Consider the following 16,732-nt stretch of genomic DNA (forward strand, 5'->3'; position numbering starts at 1 on the left):
TGAGGGATATGATGTCAGGAGTACCAGCTCAACTTTAGCCTTCTCGAAGAATCTGTCTGTGGTGCAGGTCATGAAGGCCGGATTCTTGAGATGCCAGTCAACCCTCAATGCCCACTACTTCTTGGAATATATCTACTGGTCCCTGGATACTTTTTCCTTGGGATGAGTGGTACCCGTTCAACAGGTGGCGTGGCACCCCAGCTCTCCCATGTGATAAGTACAGTAGCATCCCTCCTTGGATAACGGTTGCGAAGTATGTCTAGAGTGAAAGGTAAGAATGACTCGGGGTTGTTCCTTTCCTCTTCCCCTCTCATGTGGTACAGCAGTCGTACCATTATGTACGGGATGCTAGATACAGGTAAATTATGCACCTGAGCGACTTTTCTTTACAATTTTGAATTGTAATTTAAATTTGTTAGTATGTGGATACAAACCCTCGTCATTTAATTGAGCGTAAGCTCTGACACACTGTGGTAACCAGATAGAAGAATTCTTGTGAGTATGGCAATATTGTATGGCTGCGTCATGTACCCCCCAGCGCTATGTGCTGCCATTTAGCTCCTGGTCGCCGTCTGTTACTGGCCTCTCTCCGATGCTTTGTATAAAACTTTCTCAGAATGAGTGTTAAACCCGCGTATATTCAAACCTGCAACAGTCTTGAAGGTTGTTCTTGCGGCACCTTCATGAACCATGTAAAAATGGATCCCCAACCTTTGTGTAGGGGAAAGAGATGTGATATGGATTCCCCTAGTGAGGTTTGCAGGGAATGGCCATCTTCCCAATGGGAGCAGTACTGTATAACAGTTGTAGGAAGAAGAAAGCTATCTTCCCTATGCGAGAAGTATAATAGTCGTAGGAAGAAGAAAGCTAAATGGGATTGAGAAGCATAACAGTTGCAGGAAGAAGAAAGCTAAACGAAATTGTTCCTTGCCAGCAGCTTCTTCCTTGAAAGGAGGAAATAAGCTGAAGTATTCCTTTTCCAGCCCTGAACTTGCTCTGTCGGATCCTTCGTTATCGTAGTCAACGACCAATCATTTGTTCATGAGTTTATTGATGTGGTGTCTTTTGCCCTTTTTAGTGAACCTCAGAATACCACGAGGGATCACAACCCTTTAACATCTGCTATTTTACAAACTGAGGGTAATGCCTCAGTACAGTTTGAGAACTCTACTCGTTCTCCATCTTGTCCGAGTGTTTTATCCCTTTTACCCCCAGGCTATTTGGAAATTTCCAACCCTTAACCCCCAATGGGTTATTTTTTTCCCAGCACATTTTGCAGTATATTTTTTTTAAATTGCTCTAACAGCCTTAATTTTTTCATAGAGAGGTCAGGTTGGTCTCATTCTCTTGGAAAATGCCTGAATTTTTGCAAAAAATTATCAAAAATATGAAAAAATTTTTTTATAGCATTTTTTTGCAAGGACGTACCGGTACGTCCATGGGGGTAAAGGGATGGCTTTTGTGAAACGTACCAGTATGTCCTTTGGGGGTAAAAGGGTTAAGTTATAAGCAGTTGCTTATGGTAAAAGAAGTGTCTCTACAGCTTACACGGAAACGTACGCCTCACCATTCGATGATTGCACAAAATGTGTCTCCATATGCCTCCTATGGATTTGGAGGATTCCTATTACATGTACAGTTTTCACCTTTTAGAGCTTCTCACACACAAGGTCTTCCTGTGACCCCATCGGGGCCTACAAATATATTTTCCTCTAAGAGGGAAGTATTAAAAGAAGTTTCTCTTAGAAAATCAGTAATCCTCCCTGGCACCCTACACCTGTAGAGTTCTACATTGTTAGCTTCTCTGAAGAGAGAAGTAGTGTCTCATTGTTCTCCTAATAAAAGTTTGTGTCTTATTGCCCTGGTGCTAGAACTAACTTAGCAGTGCGTCCGCAGTCCCACAAATAATCCCCTCGTATGCTTTTTCACAAAGCTCCAGAGAAGGGTGTGCACGTGCATCCACATGAATGGGCTCGCTACTTTTACACATTCTCCTGTTGGCATGGTAACTGAACATGCCGCCACCTTTACATGTCCTGCTGAATGTGCATCCCCCATTTACACATGCAGTATGCCTAATTCTAGAGCAGTATCTCCTTTGAAGGATGGCAACTGCTCATTAGTGATTCACAGATCAAAACCTCAAAGTTATCAGGAGGGATTTCAGTATCGGTTATACTTTGGCCTCCTTTTAATAAGAGAAAACAAGGTATGGAGCCTTATCCTCCTTGTCCAAAGATGGTTCCTCATGCTTCACAAGAATATAAACTTCAGAGGACTAGATTCCCATCAACAGCTTATGCTCTGCATAGACATAGAAGAAGTTTACAAGTGGAAAGCTCGTAAAGAAGTGATGTGCTTAGAAAAGATTACAGGTTGCAGAAATCTAGTGTTCAACGCTCGTTGGCCGAGAAGGAGGTAAAACCCTCTCTTCCTCTTCTGTCTTCTTATGAGCCAGTGTCAGGGTAGAGGTAATCCCTAGTCCAGAAGGAACCGGGGACATTGATGTCTGTCGGAGGACGGCATGTCCCCCAACTTACCACTAGGGGGGGCCGATGCCTACAAAGTCATTGGACGAGGTGGCAGTTCACAGACTATCATCCTCCTCTGACGCAGACTCCGATGATCCTATCGTTCTATTCAATAGGATCCCAGGAAGATCTTATCCTGCGTGAAGAACTGCAAAAGATGATGGAGAACGCCATTAAGGAAGTCTTAAACGGTTCTCCAGGTTTCTTCAGCAACCTACAGACCTGGGTCAACATGGAAGCTCCATGCATAGTTATCCAGGCAATTCGTCAGAACAACTTTCTGTTGTCCATAGACCTTCAAGACCTATACATCTAGATCTCAGTTCATCTGAGATCAAGAAGTATCTGTGTTTCTCCTTTCGAGGAAGGATATTTCAGTTCATAGTGCTGTGCTTTGGCCTGTCGACAGCTCCACAGGTCTTTTTCTTGTCTCTTTACGCTAGTCTCCTCATGGGTGCATGCCATGGGAATCAGACTCCTGCATTACTAGGACAACTGGCTGTTACTGGCAGACTCAAGCACGGTTTATCTGACACAAGAATCTTCTAGAATTTTCCCATGATCTGGGGATCCAGTTAAATTACAAGAAGCCACGTCCCGAACCTCAGTGTTGTCTTTGGTATCTTGGCATGGACATAAACTTGGTCCAAGCCAGAGTGTTCCATCCAGAGACAGAATTCTATGACTCCAGCAGATTGCAGCACCCTTCCTCGATAATGATCTTCTTCAAGCTCACCTTTGGCAGAAACTTATTGGACATCTCACTTCTCTGGAGAAATTAGTGCCCTTTTGGAGAATGCATATCCATTAAGTTCAGTGGGCACTGAAAGGCAACGGTCCCAATCTTCTGCTCTCCCGAGAGTACCGCAAAATGTAAGACTGTATCTCTCTTGGTGGACCAAGGAGGAGAACCTGTAGGTCAGATTACCTCTACAGGTCTATCTTTGAAGAGGAAAAGTGTCGGGAACATGGGCACAGGAAGACAAGTCGTTCCGAATTAAACTACCTCTACTGTACTTGGAAATGAAAGCAGTGTATATAGCATTACTCCACTTCACAGAAGCCGTCGAGGGTCACTCAGTAGTGTTGATGAGCGACAACACGACTGTAGTGACATACATCAATAAGCAAGGAGGCTCTGTGTCTCACCTCCTTTGCCAATCGGCAGTAGGGATGCAACATTGAGCTTGAGTGAACATCGTTCTACTTTAAACCCGGTTCATCCTTGGGAAAAGGAATGTGATAGCAGACAATCTGAGCAGATTAGGAACGATAGTTGGCTCAAAAAGTTCTTTGAATCGTCAAGTGGCGAGGGGTCTCCTTACTTTGTGTGATCATTGACATGTTTGCCACACACCTGAACCACAAACTAGCAGTGTATTGTTATTTAGTCCCGAACCCAAGTGTGTATTATAAGGACTTGACCTGGTGTGGAAGTACATCCTTGTGGGACTTTTATGAGTTGTCAAGACATGGATCCTTATCCATTGTATCCAATGTGTCGTGGCCATCAATGTTCCTTAGAATCCCCTTGTGTTTTGTGTAGGGAGTAGTCGTTCTCCCAGTGGGAGAAATTTCACGATAGGAAGAAGAAATCTAAGTAAGACCATTTTCCTTCAAAGGAGAATAAGAAGCCCATATCTCCGACTCTGACTCGGGAAATCCCCCTGCATGAGCCTTCGTTGTCGGGTCTTGCTCAAGGCCAACTGATGATGCATTTTATTTTGCTTTCCATAGGAAGGTAGGGGATCCTACATTAGAGGCTGATCCTCTTGCTATGTCTTTGTCATCAGTTACTGAGCGTGCTCCGACTGATTCTCGTTGCATGCTGGCTGAGAAGAGCCATGCTGTACCATCGCTTTCCCCACCTTTCAGCACTCTGGATTTGTATGACTAGCTTTTTATTCCTGGCCTGTGTTCTCAAAGTGAGTTTTCAAGCTATACGCCACTGGGTTTGCCTCTGCGCTTTTTAGACAAATCTTCAAAGTGCATTCTTGAGTGTTTGCCAGAATGCATGGCAGAGCACCATCCATCGCCACTATCACCTGAGTCCATATTGTCGCCATTCTTGACGTCTTAATCCTTGCCACCTCCTATAAATACCAATTATGCCATGAGGGCCAAAAGTCCACAATAATCAAGGTACTGTATGTTAAGAAATCTTCTTGCAAAGTGTCATTAAGTGTGGTAGGTTAGGGGAGGTTAATGTCATGAGATTCTCTCCAGACCAGAGCACCAGCAGCGATTAGGTGACAGCATACAGTAGTTGCATGTCAACACTCTAGGAAGATTTGAGTGAGTGAATCGCATACACCTACTTACGGTTTGGGTTAGTGCAAGGTGTGTCTGCGAAACTGCAATATAGAGGTGTGTCTGTGAAACTGCAATTTAGAGGTGTGTCCGCCAAACTGCAATTTAGAGGTGTGTACGCCAAACTGCAATTTATAGGAGTGTCCACCATACTACAGTTCAGAGGCACGTCTACAAAACCACAGTTTAGGGACGTATGCTGCTGTCCCGTGCAGTGCATTGCCTTAGTCTTCATGCCCTCGACCTTTAAGATCTCGCCTTTTCTCATCCAATTGTTTTTAGTGGAGGATGTTGAGGTATTGCCAGTTAGACACCATACTCCGCCTCCTAAGTTGACTCCCAAGAGGAGTGGGAGTGTTGCAGTTCCTTCTGCTTTGAAAGTGGTTCCCTCACATCATTTTGAACGCAAGAGACATTTTGATCCTTTCCCTCCATTACCCAGGGGGATTCACCAAGCTCATCCTTTGAAGGGGTCTAGGCCTACTAGACCTCTGACAGTAATTGACAAGGGTCTTCTTGATCCTCGTGTCACTACATTGTCTAGAAGTAAACGTTTTGAGGGAGATTACCATTTGATTAGGATTGATCTTGACCTTACCTGAGATAAAGAGGATGTTAAAGCTTCGCTTCAACCCGCTCATGATTATAGTGATGCTACTTCGCCAGAGGATTTATCCTGGCAAGAGAATTATTTGCCCCAGTCCCTTCCTCCCATTCCTGTACCGAAGGTTAGGCAAGAATGGAATGATATCCTGGAATGATGTAAAAATCATCACCCTACAGCAAAGTAGAAAGATTCCTCTGCTCCTCCAACAAGCAAGAGGGTATGGTTTGCTTGAAAGACTCTCCTTCTCCAATTCCTATTGTCAATCTGGCTGGAACTAACGTAGAAGTTGTTTTCTCGGATCCTACAGGAATAGATCCCCTGGAGGTTACATCAGCAGAGCCAGGAGAGGAGTCTTCTTTTCTTTATTTTGCCTTGTTCTTTTTCTTTTGTTACTCCTTGGCTAGTCCCTCGTCTAAGTTCTTGCCGCTGCCATGTCTCCCTTGTTGACAAGTTTCCCTATGCTGAGAGAGTCTTGGTGCTTTGGCAGGAAGCCTCTAGTTGCGTATTTGTTTGTGTGTTTATTGAAGATGATTTGAATTGTTTGGAGAGGGGACAGTCTTGGAGTTTTTCTTCTTCTTGTACCTTTGATCTGTTGGATAGTGGAGGTTCTTCCTTTCTTTTTCACCTCTTCACCTCCCATCCCTTGGGGCAGTATGGGCGAGGGAGCTGTTTACTCTTTTCTACCCTCCTGGTTCTCCTTTTTTTCTAGGTAGCAGTGTCTTCCTCCATTTCTGGAGTAGTGTCTCCAATGGGTGAGTTGGTTTCGTATGTTTTCAGGAACTCCTCCCTGTGGAGGTCCCTCCTCGGCCTCTTGACAACTGATCCCGCTGATCCCAGTTATTTATCTCAGGATATTTTTCCTTTACGTTGGCCTTCCATCTTGGGCCTTGTGACTGAGAAGTCTTTTGTTGCTCCTTCTCCCAGTATTGAGAAACTTAATGATCCTGTGACTCAAAAAAGATTTACTTACAATTTGATGAATGGTAAAAATCCCATTGCATATTTTTGAGCTTGAGATTTCTTTGTTCCAGGTCAAGGAAAATTTCTTTTGTAATCTATAGCTCCTCTAACTTAAAAAATTCTTCCATTGTCAGTACTTGTTTGGGAGACTGTCAACTGAGTAAAATCTTTTTAATCTTACATGTCACGTTTGTTACTTAGCACTACCAAACTCCTCAAGATGACCTTGACTGTCTTTTCAAAGCCTTTAAAATCATGCATGAATTTAGAGCAAAGTTTTATTCTTCCCTGCCGAATTTATTCAGGCCAACTCTGTATGAGTCGATCTCGACTCATTTTGCTTGTAAATTTTCCTTTTCCCGATAAGTTAATCACGATACACTTTTTAATAGGTTTAACTCATACATGCCTGCCTTATGTGGAAACCATCTCTATTATCAGAAATTCTCAAAACTCTTAGTAAGTCTTTATTGCTGGATTCGATCAGTGTTGTATACAGTATTGAAGGTCTTCCGCTTTCTTGTTTGTCATTCGCTTGTAATCAATTTAAGTTTGGAAGAAAAATGTAGGCTAATGTCAACCTCTTGACTTCATCCTTATGATATTTACAATGAGTGTTATTTCTTTTATAGGTGCGTGTTGTGTAGCTGCTGTCATCACATCATCAATTGCAAATTTTGTATTGGTAGAGTACTGAATTTTGAATTTAGATCTTTCAACCATTCAAAATGAACAGTATTTTACCAACTTGAGAAATCAAACAAGCATATGTCATGAGAACTGCTGTGAAGTTATTTGCAAGGTAAGAATGGTCAAATGAGTAATTATACTTTAGCTAGTGTACTGTACAGTACTCATACATTAAGAAAAAAACAAAAATTATTCCATGCACATACAACCTTTCAATGGCCAACACCAGCCATATTGCAACAACTATTTGGTACCCCTGACAGTGAGGCATTTGTTCACCTTGAGAGAAGGGTATATGTTTGAGGCACAAGTTGAGGATGGCAGGTTCATACTTGCCAAGATTCTTGGGCAGGATGTACAGTATTGTACTATGCTAGCAGTTTTTTTTAGATTTATTTCACGAGCAGGTCTTCTGAAAGCTATTTGAATTTTATAAGAACATCTTTGCTTTTATGCTTTTAAATTGAATATCCTTTATTCTTTATTTTTAACAAACGATAACAGCGTCAATTACCTTCGATGTCAGGATGCCAGAAAACTCCAAATCAAGCAATCAATCCTTTAAAATAGAGAGCTGGAAGGGCGGTTGTAGTTGATAAGGTAGAAACTAGTTAATGATAGGTGGTGAGATTGGGGTGAGTAGCTCAGTCCACTCTCCTGTTAGAAACACTCCCATTTTCCTTCATCTGCAATTAGTATGGAAGTACTGTTGTACCCTTATCAAATCAAGGAATTATTTTTCTTAGCCTTACAGTTTCAATGTGTTTACAGTACTGTACTGTATGCTTGCTTAGCTGTCAGTATGGAAATAAAACACAAAATTTGTAAATGCCAGGGAAGGGGTGGGCAATTCAACTGGTTTCAGCCAGAATTGGCAGTCAATCCCCATTCTTTCTGTGCATATGGAGGAGACTTGATTACTAGCAGTCATCCCTGTTTTCAGAGTATAGATTAAGGCCTCCTGTTCAGTAGTATGAGTTTGCTGTTAGGAAAAGGAAACTTGAAGACTCTTTAGTGTCATCCATGGCAATGCCGAAGATTCTCTACAGCCGTTTTCTTTCATCATCGAGATTGTAGGCCATTGAAGCTTCTGCATAGATGACCTGTGTTTGGTCATTGGGGAGTGTATGTGCTATTCTCATCCTTAGAGAGGATATACATTCATCAGTAAATGAATGAATTCTTTACCTAAAGAAAAGAGTACAGTACATTTGAACGTAAGTTTATGTATGAAGTCCAGGGGCATTCTAAGGTTTTGTGATCGATCTTTCTTCATCGTTTTTAGGGGTGAGGTCAAGTTGCAATGTGTTTTAAGCAGCAAGGTATGTCCTCTCATCATTAGGCTTGAAGTTAAAACTGAAAAGTGAAGGCTTTGTGGCTTTACTTGTATGAATCTGGGTAGGTCTTAATTGGGCGTTGAATTCTCATTGGTTGGGAATGCCCCGCAGGCGAAGGCTGTAGCTGTGTTGGGAGGCATGTTCTGGGCCGAGGGAGAAGCCAGGTGATCGTGTTGGAGAGCAGATTCCTATAAATGGGAATCTCACATACGTGTCATCCTCGCGACTCTATCAACTGGCTCATCGCTTGGCCCAAAGCATGTCTCGTGGCACAGCTACAAACTTCGCCCGTGGGGTATTCCCAACCAGTGAGAATTAGCCGCCTGAATTAAGACCTACCCAGATTCATATAAATAGAGCCATGAAGCCTTCATTTTTTTGTTTAACCCTCAAGTCTGATGATGAGGAGATATACCTTGCGGCTTGAAACGTGTTGCAACTTGATCTCACTCCTGAAAATGATGAAGAAAGATCGATCACTGAACCTTGTAATGCCCCTGGACATCTTACATAAACTTGTGTTCAAATCTACTCTTTTTTTTAAAGTAAAGAATTCAAAGACTGAGAGTAGCACAGTTACTTGCAAATTGCAGTGCTGTTGAGGCATTCAATACTAATATCCTTACATTATAATGGTTTTCTTTGACATCCAATTTTCGTTAGAAACTTTTTTGGTGGAAGAACATTCCAAATTTGTTTTAACAAAATATTTTCATAATCTTTTAACCAAACGTGTATGACTTCCAGTTTTTGCCAAAGGTATATCCATATAAACGACTAGGATTTGTAGTCTAAGAGAATGCATATAATTTTCCTTAATAGCAGAATTATATAATTGACTCATATTTAGGTAATAATATTTCAAGGAACATAGAGCAAGCTTTTAACAATTTGAGAATAGGCCACAACTCTTACATAATTATTTTATGGCTGGTTGTTGTTGGTCTTGTACACTACTTCTATAAAATTCACTTGAGATATGAATTGAAAACCGCCGAACTAGGCATAAATTTTTTTATTTTATTCATTGTATTAATAGATCCACTTGAAGCTTATTATTCTCTAATAATGTGTTGCATTTTTCTCCTTTCAGGCTTTTCCTTCAAGATGTTATATAATCTTACATCAAGGAATTATTGAAGATACTCCGTTAAAAGTGAATAGGTATTTGTTAGATTTGATTAAAATGTCCGTTTCCATCGCCTACTAAATTTACAAGAACTATGATTTATAGTACCATTATTCAGTAACTTCATAAATGAAATTAAGTTCTGAAATGTGGCATTTATGACATTATCAATGTAATGAGGTTAGCTTGTAGAAAATATGATTTTTGTTCTTTTAAGGTTTTGATTTTCATCCAATACTATGAATTCTTTTAGTAAAAAAAAAATCCACATTATTAAATAATTTTAATTTTTTATTTTTCAGTTCTTGCATGCCATTATGGTCTTAGGGGTAAAAATATATATTCTATTTAAACTGTTACAGTGTAATTCTGTTTTTGTGAAGGAATGTTACTGAAAAGTTCAAGGGCTGTGGAGTTATGATTTTTTCATGGTAGTGGATTTCCATGCGTAAGAAATATTCAAAGTAGCACTTTTTTAAGAAGTTCAAAACTCTTTAATGGGGATTAAACTTTGTTTTATGTTGTAGTTGTTACTCATTTTATGAATTATGATATGTGATTTGAACTGTAAAGATTAACTTTGATCCTGTAATGAGAGTTTTAAGAGGGTATCAGAATCTTAAAGTACTAAAAAGACAAAAAATGAATCCAGAATCGCCTTTGAAATTTTGTTTGAAAAGTGAAGTTGAGGAGCCCGCACAAGATGCCTCTATCAAAATTGAAGAAGATTTGACTGATTTTTGCACTGAAAGAAAAGATCCACTATTTATGTCTCCAAACGATCTTGAAGATCCATTAAGTGTTGTTTCAGCCAGTCATGAAGAGAGGGATTTGGAAGACTGTAGTGCAGCCACGGATGAAATATTACATTTTGACCCAATTGTGACATTTAAGACAGAGCCAGAAATATATGAGCATAGTGAAGAGTCAGAGATCAGTGTGTTTACTGAAGGGAAAGTGAATTATTCGTGCTTAATTGATTCAGAAGATAGTAGCATTCTAGGGAATCCCGTGGTAATTAAAACAGAGGAAGATCTATTAATGAACAATCATTGGAAAAAATCGATTAACAAAAGAAACCTCATAGCTGACTTGAAACTAACCGGAAAGAAGCCACTGACATGCTTTATGTGCGGGAAAACATTTGGTAGGAAATCGCATTTAAAAGACCACATTATAAGTCATACCGGAGAGAAACCATTCGCCTGCAGCGAATGCGGGAAAGGATTTTCTCAAAAAGGCCATCTGACAGTTCATATGAATAGTCATACTGGCAGGAAGCCACACAAATGCCCAGAATGTGGTAGAGCATTTACGCAAAAAGGTCATCTCACAGTTCACATGATTAGTCACACGGGAGCAAAACCGTTCAAATGCAATGAATGTGGGAAAGCATATTCTCATAAGAACAATTTCTTGAGTCATATGATTATTCACACGGGCGAGGAGCCCTTCAGATGTGGCGAATGCGGAAAAGTATTCTATGCAAGGAGTAAACTTTTGAGACATATGAACACTCACACTGGAGAGAAGCCCTACAAATGTAATAAATGCGAGAAAGGATATGCTGACAAACGCGACCTCACCAAACATATGACTATTCACACTGGGAACTGAAAGAAATAGGAATAATACCTGTGGTGTTGGGGGCCAATACGTCTTATGAAGTAAACCCTGAGACAATACCTTCAGGCAATACCAAGTTGTCCAAGTATAAATGGGGTGCAGACTGCTGCCATCAAGGGAACAGTGACCATCTTGGAACGAACCCTCGGATACAAGACTAGTGGAGCGTAGAGGTGCAACCATAGACCCCAGGTTGGGGTCCATTGCACCCCCGAAGAAAGTGAAATTTGTTAAGGTTTAAGACAGAGTAATCACCTAATAGTAGAGCACTGTAGTTTTTGTGAGAAAGTAATTTTTATAGAAAGTGCTCCTATGAATATTTAAATTGAAGTGACCTTAATCATTTGCAGAAAAAATATAGAAGTTTATTCTCATAAAAAAAAACTAACATGGAAATAGAGCTTTATAGATGCTGCAAGTGGGAAAAATCGTATTTCCTAAAAAAAATTAATAGTTGCATTGGAAGGAAAGTACTCCGATACTCTAAATGTGAGGACAATTGCCTGAAAAGTTAACTCTAGTCGGGGGATTAGAAAAAAATCGCAAAATTACACGAAATGAAGGAAAGTGAATCCAGATAAAAGGTCTTCCAAAGGAACGGAGAGAGTTTTCTCTGGAAAGTTTATTATCAATCAGATAAGGTTTTTAAAAGGTTGGATGACCATCTGTAGTTTCCTGAAAATGGTAGTAGATTTCAGCCATGGATAAACAGTCCTTGAATAATTAATCTGGATGATTGTTATTTTAATTAATCTTCCTCAATATTCGTATGTTATATTCTTCAAGTGTTAGCTTGTGACAAGGTAACAGTGGAACAGGAGTTTTCTGGAATTTTAGCCAGACTGCCCAGGAATATTTCCTTAACTTTCAATTCCACCGGGTCATCAAATAGGATTTTAACCATCCATACATTGTCACCACTATCCTTCCATCCTACTAAATGCAGTGTTCATATATACACCCTTCCACCTTTGTATAATTGAGCAGTCTCTGAAACAAAGGGAATATTATAAAGAAATGCTAATGAGTGACACCTGATGGTGAGAAAGTTTCAACTTCTAGGTAGGCTAGTTAAAATCAGAACATTCTCATCAACATTATTTGTTACCAATCTGATACTTTCAGCATATTGAATATGAATATTGAGTAAGCATTTTAAGAAATTTTATTATGAGAATTTGTTTATCATCATATAAAGTCTTTAGAACTAACAAAATGAAGCAGCTTTTTGTGGCATGGGATAAATAATACTTTCTAAAACGATGCCTTTATAAAAGAACAAGAATTCATTGAAAGCGTAGGCCATCTTCAGAGAAGCATTTTGTAAGGGAGCATGGGTAAGGGCTATAAGCTTGTTATAGAACTGAATAATAATTTGATTTAAATGTAGAACATTTATTCCATTTTATGTATCTCAAAACAGATATTAATGAACTGAAACGGGTGAAACCTTATGGATTTGTTGTGTAAGTGATATTCTGTAACAGAAAATATATATTAAAATGGAAAATTATCAAGTAAAACATAAGTCTCTTATTGGAATATTTTTGTAAACCCTAACAAAATTTGTTTTTCTCAATACATTCCTTAGAAAGAAACCAGTGTACAGTATTAGACTGTGGCCTGATTGGTAACGTCACTGTCTGGTGTTTGCCAGACTGGGGTTCGAGTCCCGCTCAGACTCGTTAGTGCCATTAGTGTCTGCAACCTTACCATCCTTGTGAGCTAAGGTTGGGGGGTTTTGGGAGCCTATAGGTCTATCTGCTGAGTAATCAGCAGCCACTGCCTGGCCCTCCCTGGTCCTAGCTTGGGTGGAGAGGTGGCTTGGGCGCTGATCAAATGATACATGGTCAGTCTCTAGGACATTGTCCTGCTTGATAGGGTAATGTCACTGTCCCTTGCCTCTGCCATTCATGAGCGACCTTTAAACCTTTATGTCCAAAATCAAAATAGCTATGAAGGAGATGAAAATCCTGTCTGTTGGAGGCCCTTCTATAAGCAAAATTATATTGCCCTGGAAAATATAGACCACTTGGTAGACCCAGAAGTAGTTGGAACAGATGCTTAAGGAAGGACTTCCTGGTGAGTGGAACCAGATAAGCGAATGGAACGAGCACAGGATAGGACAGAATGGAGGGTCGTGGGTTATCCTGTGCCTCAAAGTTGTGTAGTAATGGGACTCTTCGGTGAAGGATCTTTACTAGGGGCGCTTCACCCAAACAAAGCCTTACCACCTCCTTTGGATCTTTCAAACCTCCTACTCCAACTGAAAAAAAAAATTGAACTAGAAAAATTAAATAATCAAATATTATTTTGTCTAAATTAAGAAAGCCTATGAAGACTTTATTAAAGGTTATTCTGAAATTAGATGTACTCTCAAAATTAGGCTATTTAGAAATATTAAAGTTAATTTCGGACAGAGTTAGAAAAATGAAAAATGTTCGGCTTGCGAAAGAAACCAAGAATTAGGTAAAGTCTATTGCCTAGTAAATTTTACTTAAGGAGTGATGGTTACTCTGTTCCTAATTAACGTAGACTGTTCTAAGTTATAAAAGTAGACTGCAATAAACTTTTTCTTTACCAAAACTTACAGCAAGGTCATTACTTTGACCCTAAAAATGATGACAGGCACTATGCTAAATTATAAACGTAGAATAGACCACAGTAAACTCTTTCTTTACAAAAACTTGCTGTAGGGTCATTACTTTGACCCAAAAAATGATGACAAGCATGATGCTAAATTATAAACTTCAGTATTTTTTTTTTTTTTTAAACTTACAGTAGGGTCATTACTTTGAGCCCAAAAATGCTGTCAAGCAGTCCTGACGGTACACCCTGTAGCAACCCAAAGGTTGAATGCCTCTTCTAAGGCTGTGAGGTCAGTCAGGATGCCCTTTGGCATAAACGTGTGTGGAATGCTTCAGAAAATATGTGCCATGGGATCTGACGGTACACCCTGTAGCAACCCAATGGTCGAAGGCCTCTTCTAAGGCTGTGAGGTCCTTCAGGACACCTTTGGCACAAACGTGTGAGGAATGCTTCAGAAAATATGTGCCATGGGATCTGACGGTACACCCCGTAGCAACCCAATGGTTGAAGGCCTCTTCTAAGGCTGTGAGGTCAGTCAGGACGCCCTTTGGCACAAACGTGTGTGGAATGCTTCAGAAAATATATGCCATGGGATCTGACGGTACACCTCGTAGCAACCCAATGGTTGAAGGCCTCTTCTAAGGCTGTGAGGTCAGTCAGGACGCCCTTTGGCACAAACGTGTGTGGAATGCTTCAGAAAATATGTGCCATGGGATCTGAAAGAGAACAAATCACACCAGAAATTGCAAAATATACAAAAACTTAAAAAGAAAATATTTTTTGAAACATGACGGCGGGGGGGGGGGGGGGGGGGGCGGGTAACACGTACAATAGCTTTTGCCTTACTTCACGGGTCTTCCCGCTATATCCCCTTTTTTAAATAGAAATTAATATATGAATATCAATTCTACGACCTTGACTTCACTAAACATATTAGTTGAATTCACTTTTGATATAGTTTAAGAAATGAATTCTACAACCTTGACATCACTAAAAATCTTGCTTTTTAAGTTGAATTCGAATTAGATAAAGTTTAAGAAATTAATTCTACGACCTTGACATCACTAAACATCTTACTATTTACTTGAATTCACCTTTGATATAGTTTGAAATTTAATTCAACGACCTTGACATCACTAAAAATCTTACTATTTACTTGAATTCACCTTTGATATAGTTTGAAAATCAATTCTACGACCTTGACATCACTAAACATCTTGCTTCTAAGTTGAATTCGCCTTTGATATAGTTTAAGAAATTAATTCTACAACCTTGACATCACTAAAAATCTTGCTTTTTAAGTTGAATTCACCTTTGATAAAGTTTAAGAAATTAACTCTACGACCTTGACGTCAATAAACATCTTGCTTATAAGTTTAATTCACTTTTGATATAGTTTAGGAAATTAAATGTGACCTTGACATCACTAAACATCTTGCTTTTAAGTTGATTTCATTATTGATATACAGTAGTTTTAAGAAATTAATTCTACGTCTTTGACATCGCGAAACTTCTTGATTATAAGTTGAATTCACTTTTGGTATACTTTAAGAAATTAACTCTACAACCTTGACATCACTAAAAATCTTGCTTTTAAGTTGAATTCGCCTTTGATAAAGTTTAAGAAAGTAATTCTATGAGCTTGACATCACTAAACATTTCACTTATAAGTCGAAATCACTTTTGAAATAGTTTAAGAAATTAATTCTACGACCTTGACGTCAATAAACATCTTTCAGTATACATATACAACAACTACAACAAATGCAACTATTTATAGCCCACTGCAGGACAAAAGCCTCAGATGTGTTCTAAGTCATGACCAGGGTTTGTCCATTTTCATCACCACGCCGGCCACAGCAGAAACTAGTCTGATCGCTCATAGCAAACCAACCTAGTATGGGTGGCCCTAACTAATACAGCTGTGCTATTCGCCTTTTCACCACTTTAAGGTATCCCCACTCAGAAATGAAGATACAGTACAGTATATATTCACCAACTACATATCCAATTATAAAAAGGGGTAATTATTTGGTGCCATACATGGAAAGTTTTATACATGAGCAAAAAAAAATAAAAAAAAAAATAAAAAAAATGAACAAATAATAAAAAACCTTTTTATATATAATATTCAACCAATACAAAAGGAAATTCTCCCTCTCCCACCCTTGGGCTTCTGATATTAAAGGCAGAGAATATTTTAGAATTATTTACTAAAAATGGTGAGTAAAGTTGGTCGTATTTTGTTATATTCTTTTATGATAGTTCAAGTATTATTATTATTATTATTATTATTATTATTATTATTATTATTATTATTGTTGTTGTTGTTGTTGTTAGTATGATTATGATTATGCTTATTATTATTATTATTGTTATTGTTATTTTTATTATTATTATTATCATTATTATTTTTATTAATATTATTGTTATTATTATTTTATTATTATTGTTAATATTATTATTATTATTATTATTATTATTATTATTATTATTAGCTAAGCTATAACCCTATTTGGAAAAACAAAACGCTATAAGCCCAAATGCTCCAACAGGGAAAATAGCCCAGCGAAGAAAGGAAATAAGGAAATAAATAATCTAGAAGAGAAGTAATTAATACTGGAAAAAAAATATTTTAAGAACAGTAGAATTAAAATAAATCTTTCATATATAAACTATAAAAACTTTAAAAAGTTTTTTTTTTTATGAATTTTAACTATTATTTTTATTGTTTCTTAATCTTGGGCCACATTTTTTGGAACAAGAAAAAAAATTAAAATTAAGTATAGAAGAAAAATTAAATGTATTAACATTTTCTCCTTTAAAGTTTAAGAAATTTAAAATTTATTTGCTCATATTTTATTTTAAGCTTGTATAATTTATTTTAATTGAAGTGTTTCATTTCAGATTGATAAATAATTGTATTGAAATTTATATGATATTTAGAATTATC

The 16,732-nt window shown here is 38.4% G+C and overlaps 1 protein-coding gene across 1 annotated transcript; it reads left to right on the forward strand.

Moving 5' to 3' along the window:
* Positions 1-9,849: 9,849 nt before the first annotated feature.
* On the forward strand, positions 9,850-12,688 carry LOC137656085 (zinc finger protein OZF-like). Its single transcript, XM_068390260.1, has one exon. It carries the CDS (start codon positions 10,156-10,158, stop codon positions 11,179-11,181), a length of 1,026 nt encoding a protein of 341 aa, XP_068246361.1. The 5' UTR covers positions 9,850-10,155; the 3' UTR covers positions 11,182-12,688.
* The last annotated feature ends 4,044 nt before the right edge of the window (positions 12,689-16,732 follow it).

The sequence above is a fragment of the Palaemon carinicauda genome, chromosome 17 (assembly GCF_036898095.1).
Source record: "Palaemon carinicauda isolate YSFRI2023 chromosome 17, ASM3689809v2, whole genome shotgun sequence".
Lineage (NCBI taxonomy): Eukaryota > Metazoa > Arthropoda > Malacostraca > Decapoda > Palaemonidae > Palaemon > Palaemon carinicauda.

Coding starts and splice junctions, on each gene's coding strand:
- LOC137656085 (XM_068390260.1), top strand. CDS start 10,156: ATGAGAGTTTTAAGAGGGTATCAGAATCTTAAAGTACTAAAAAGACAA.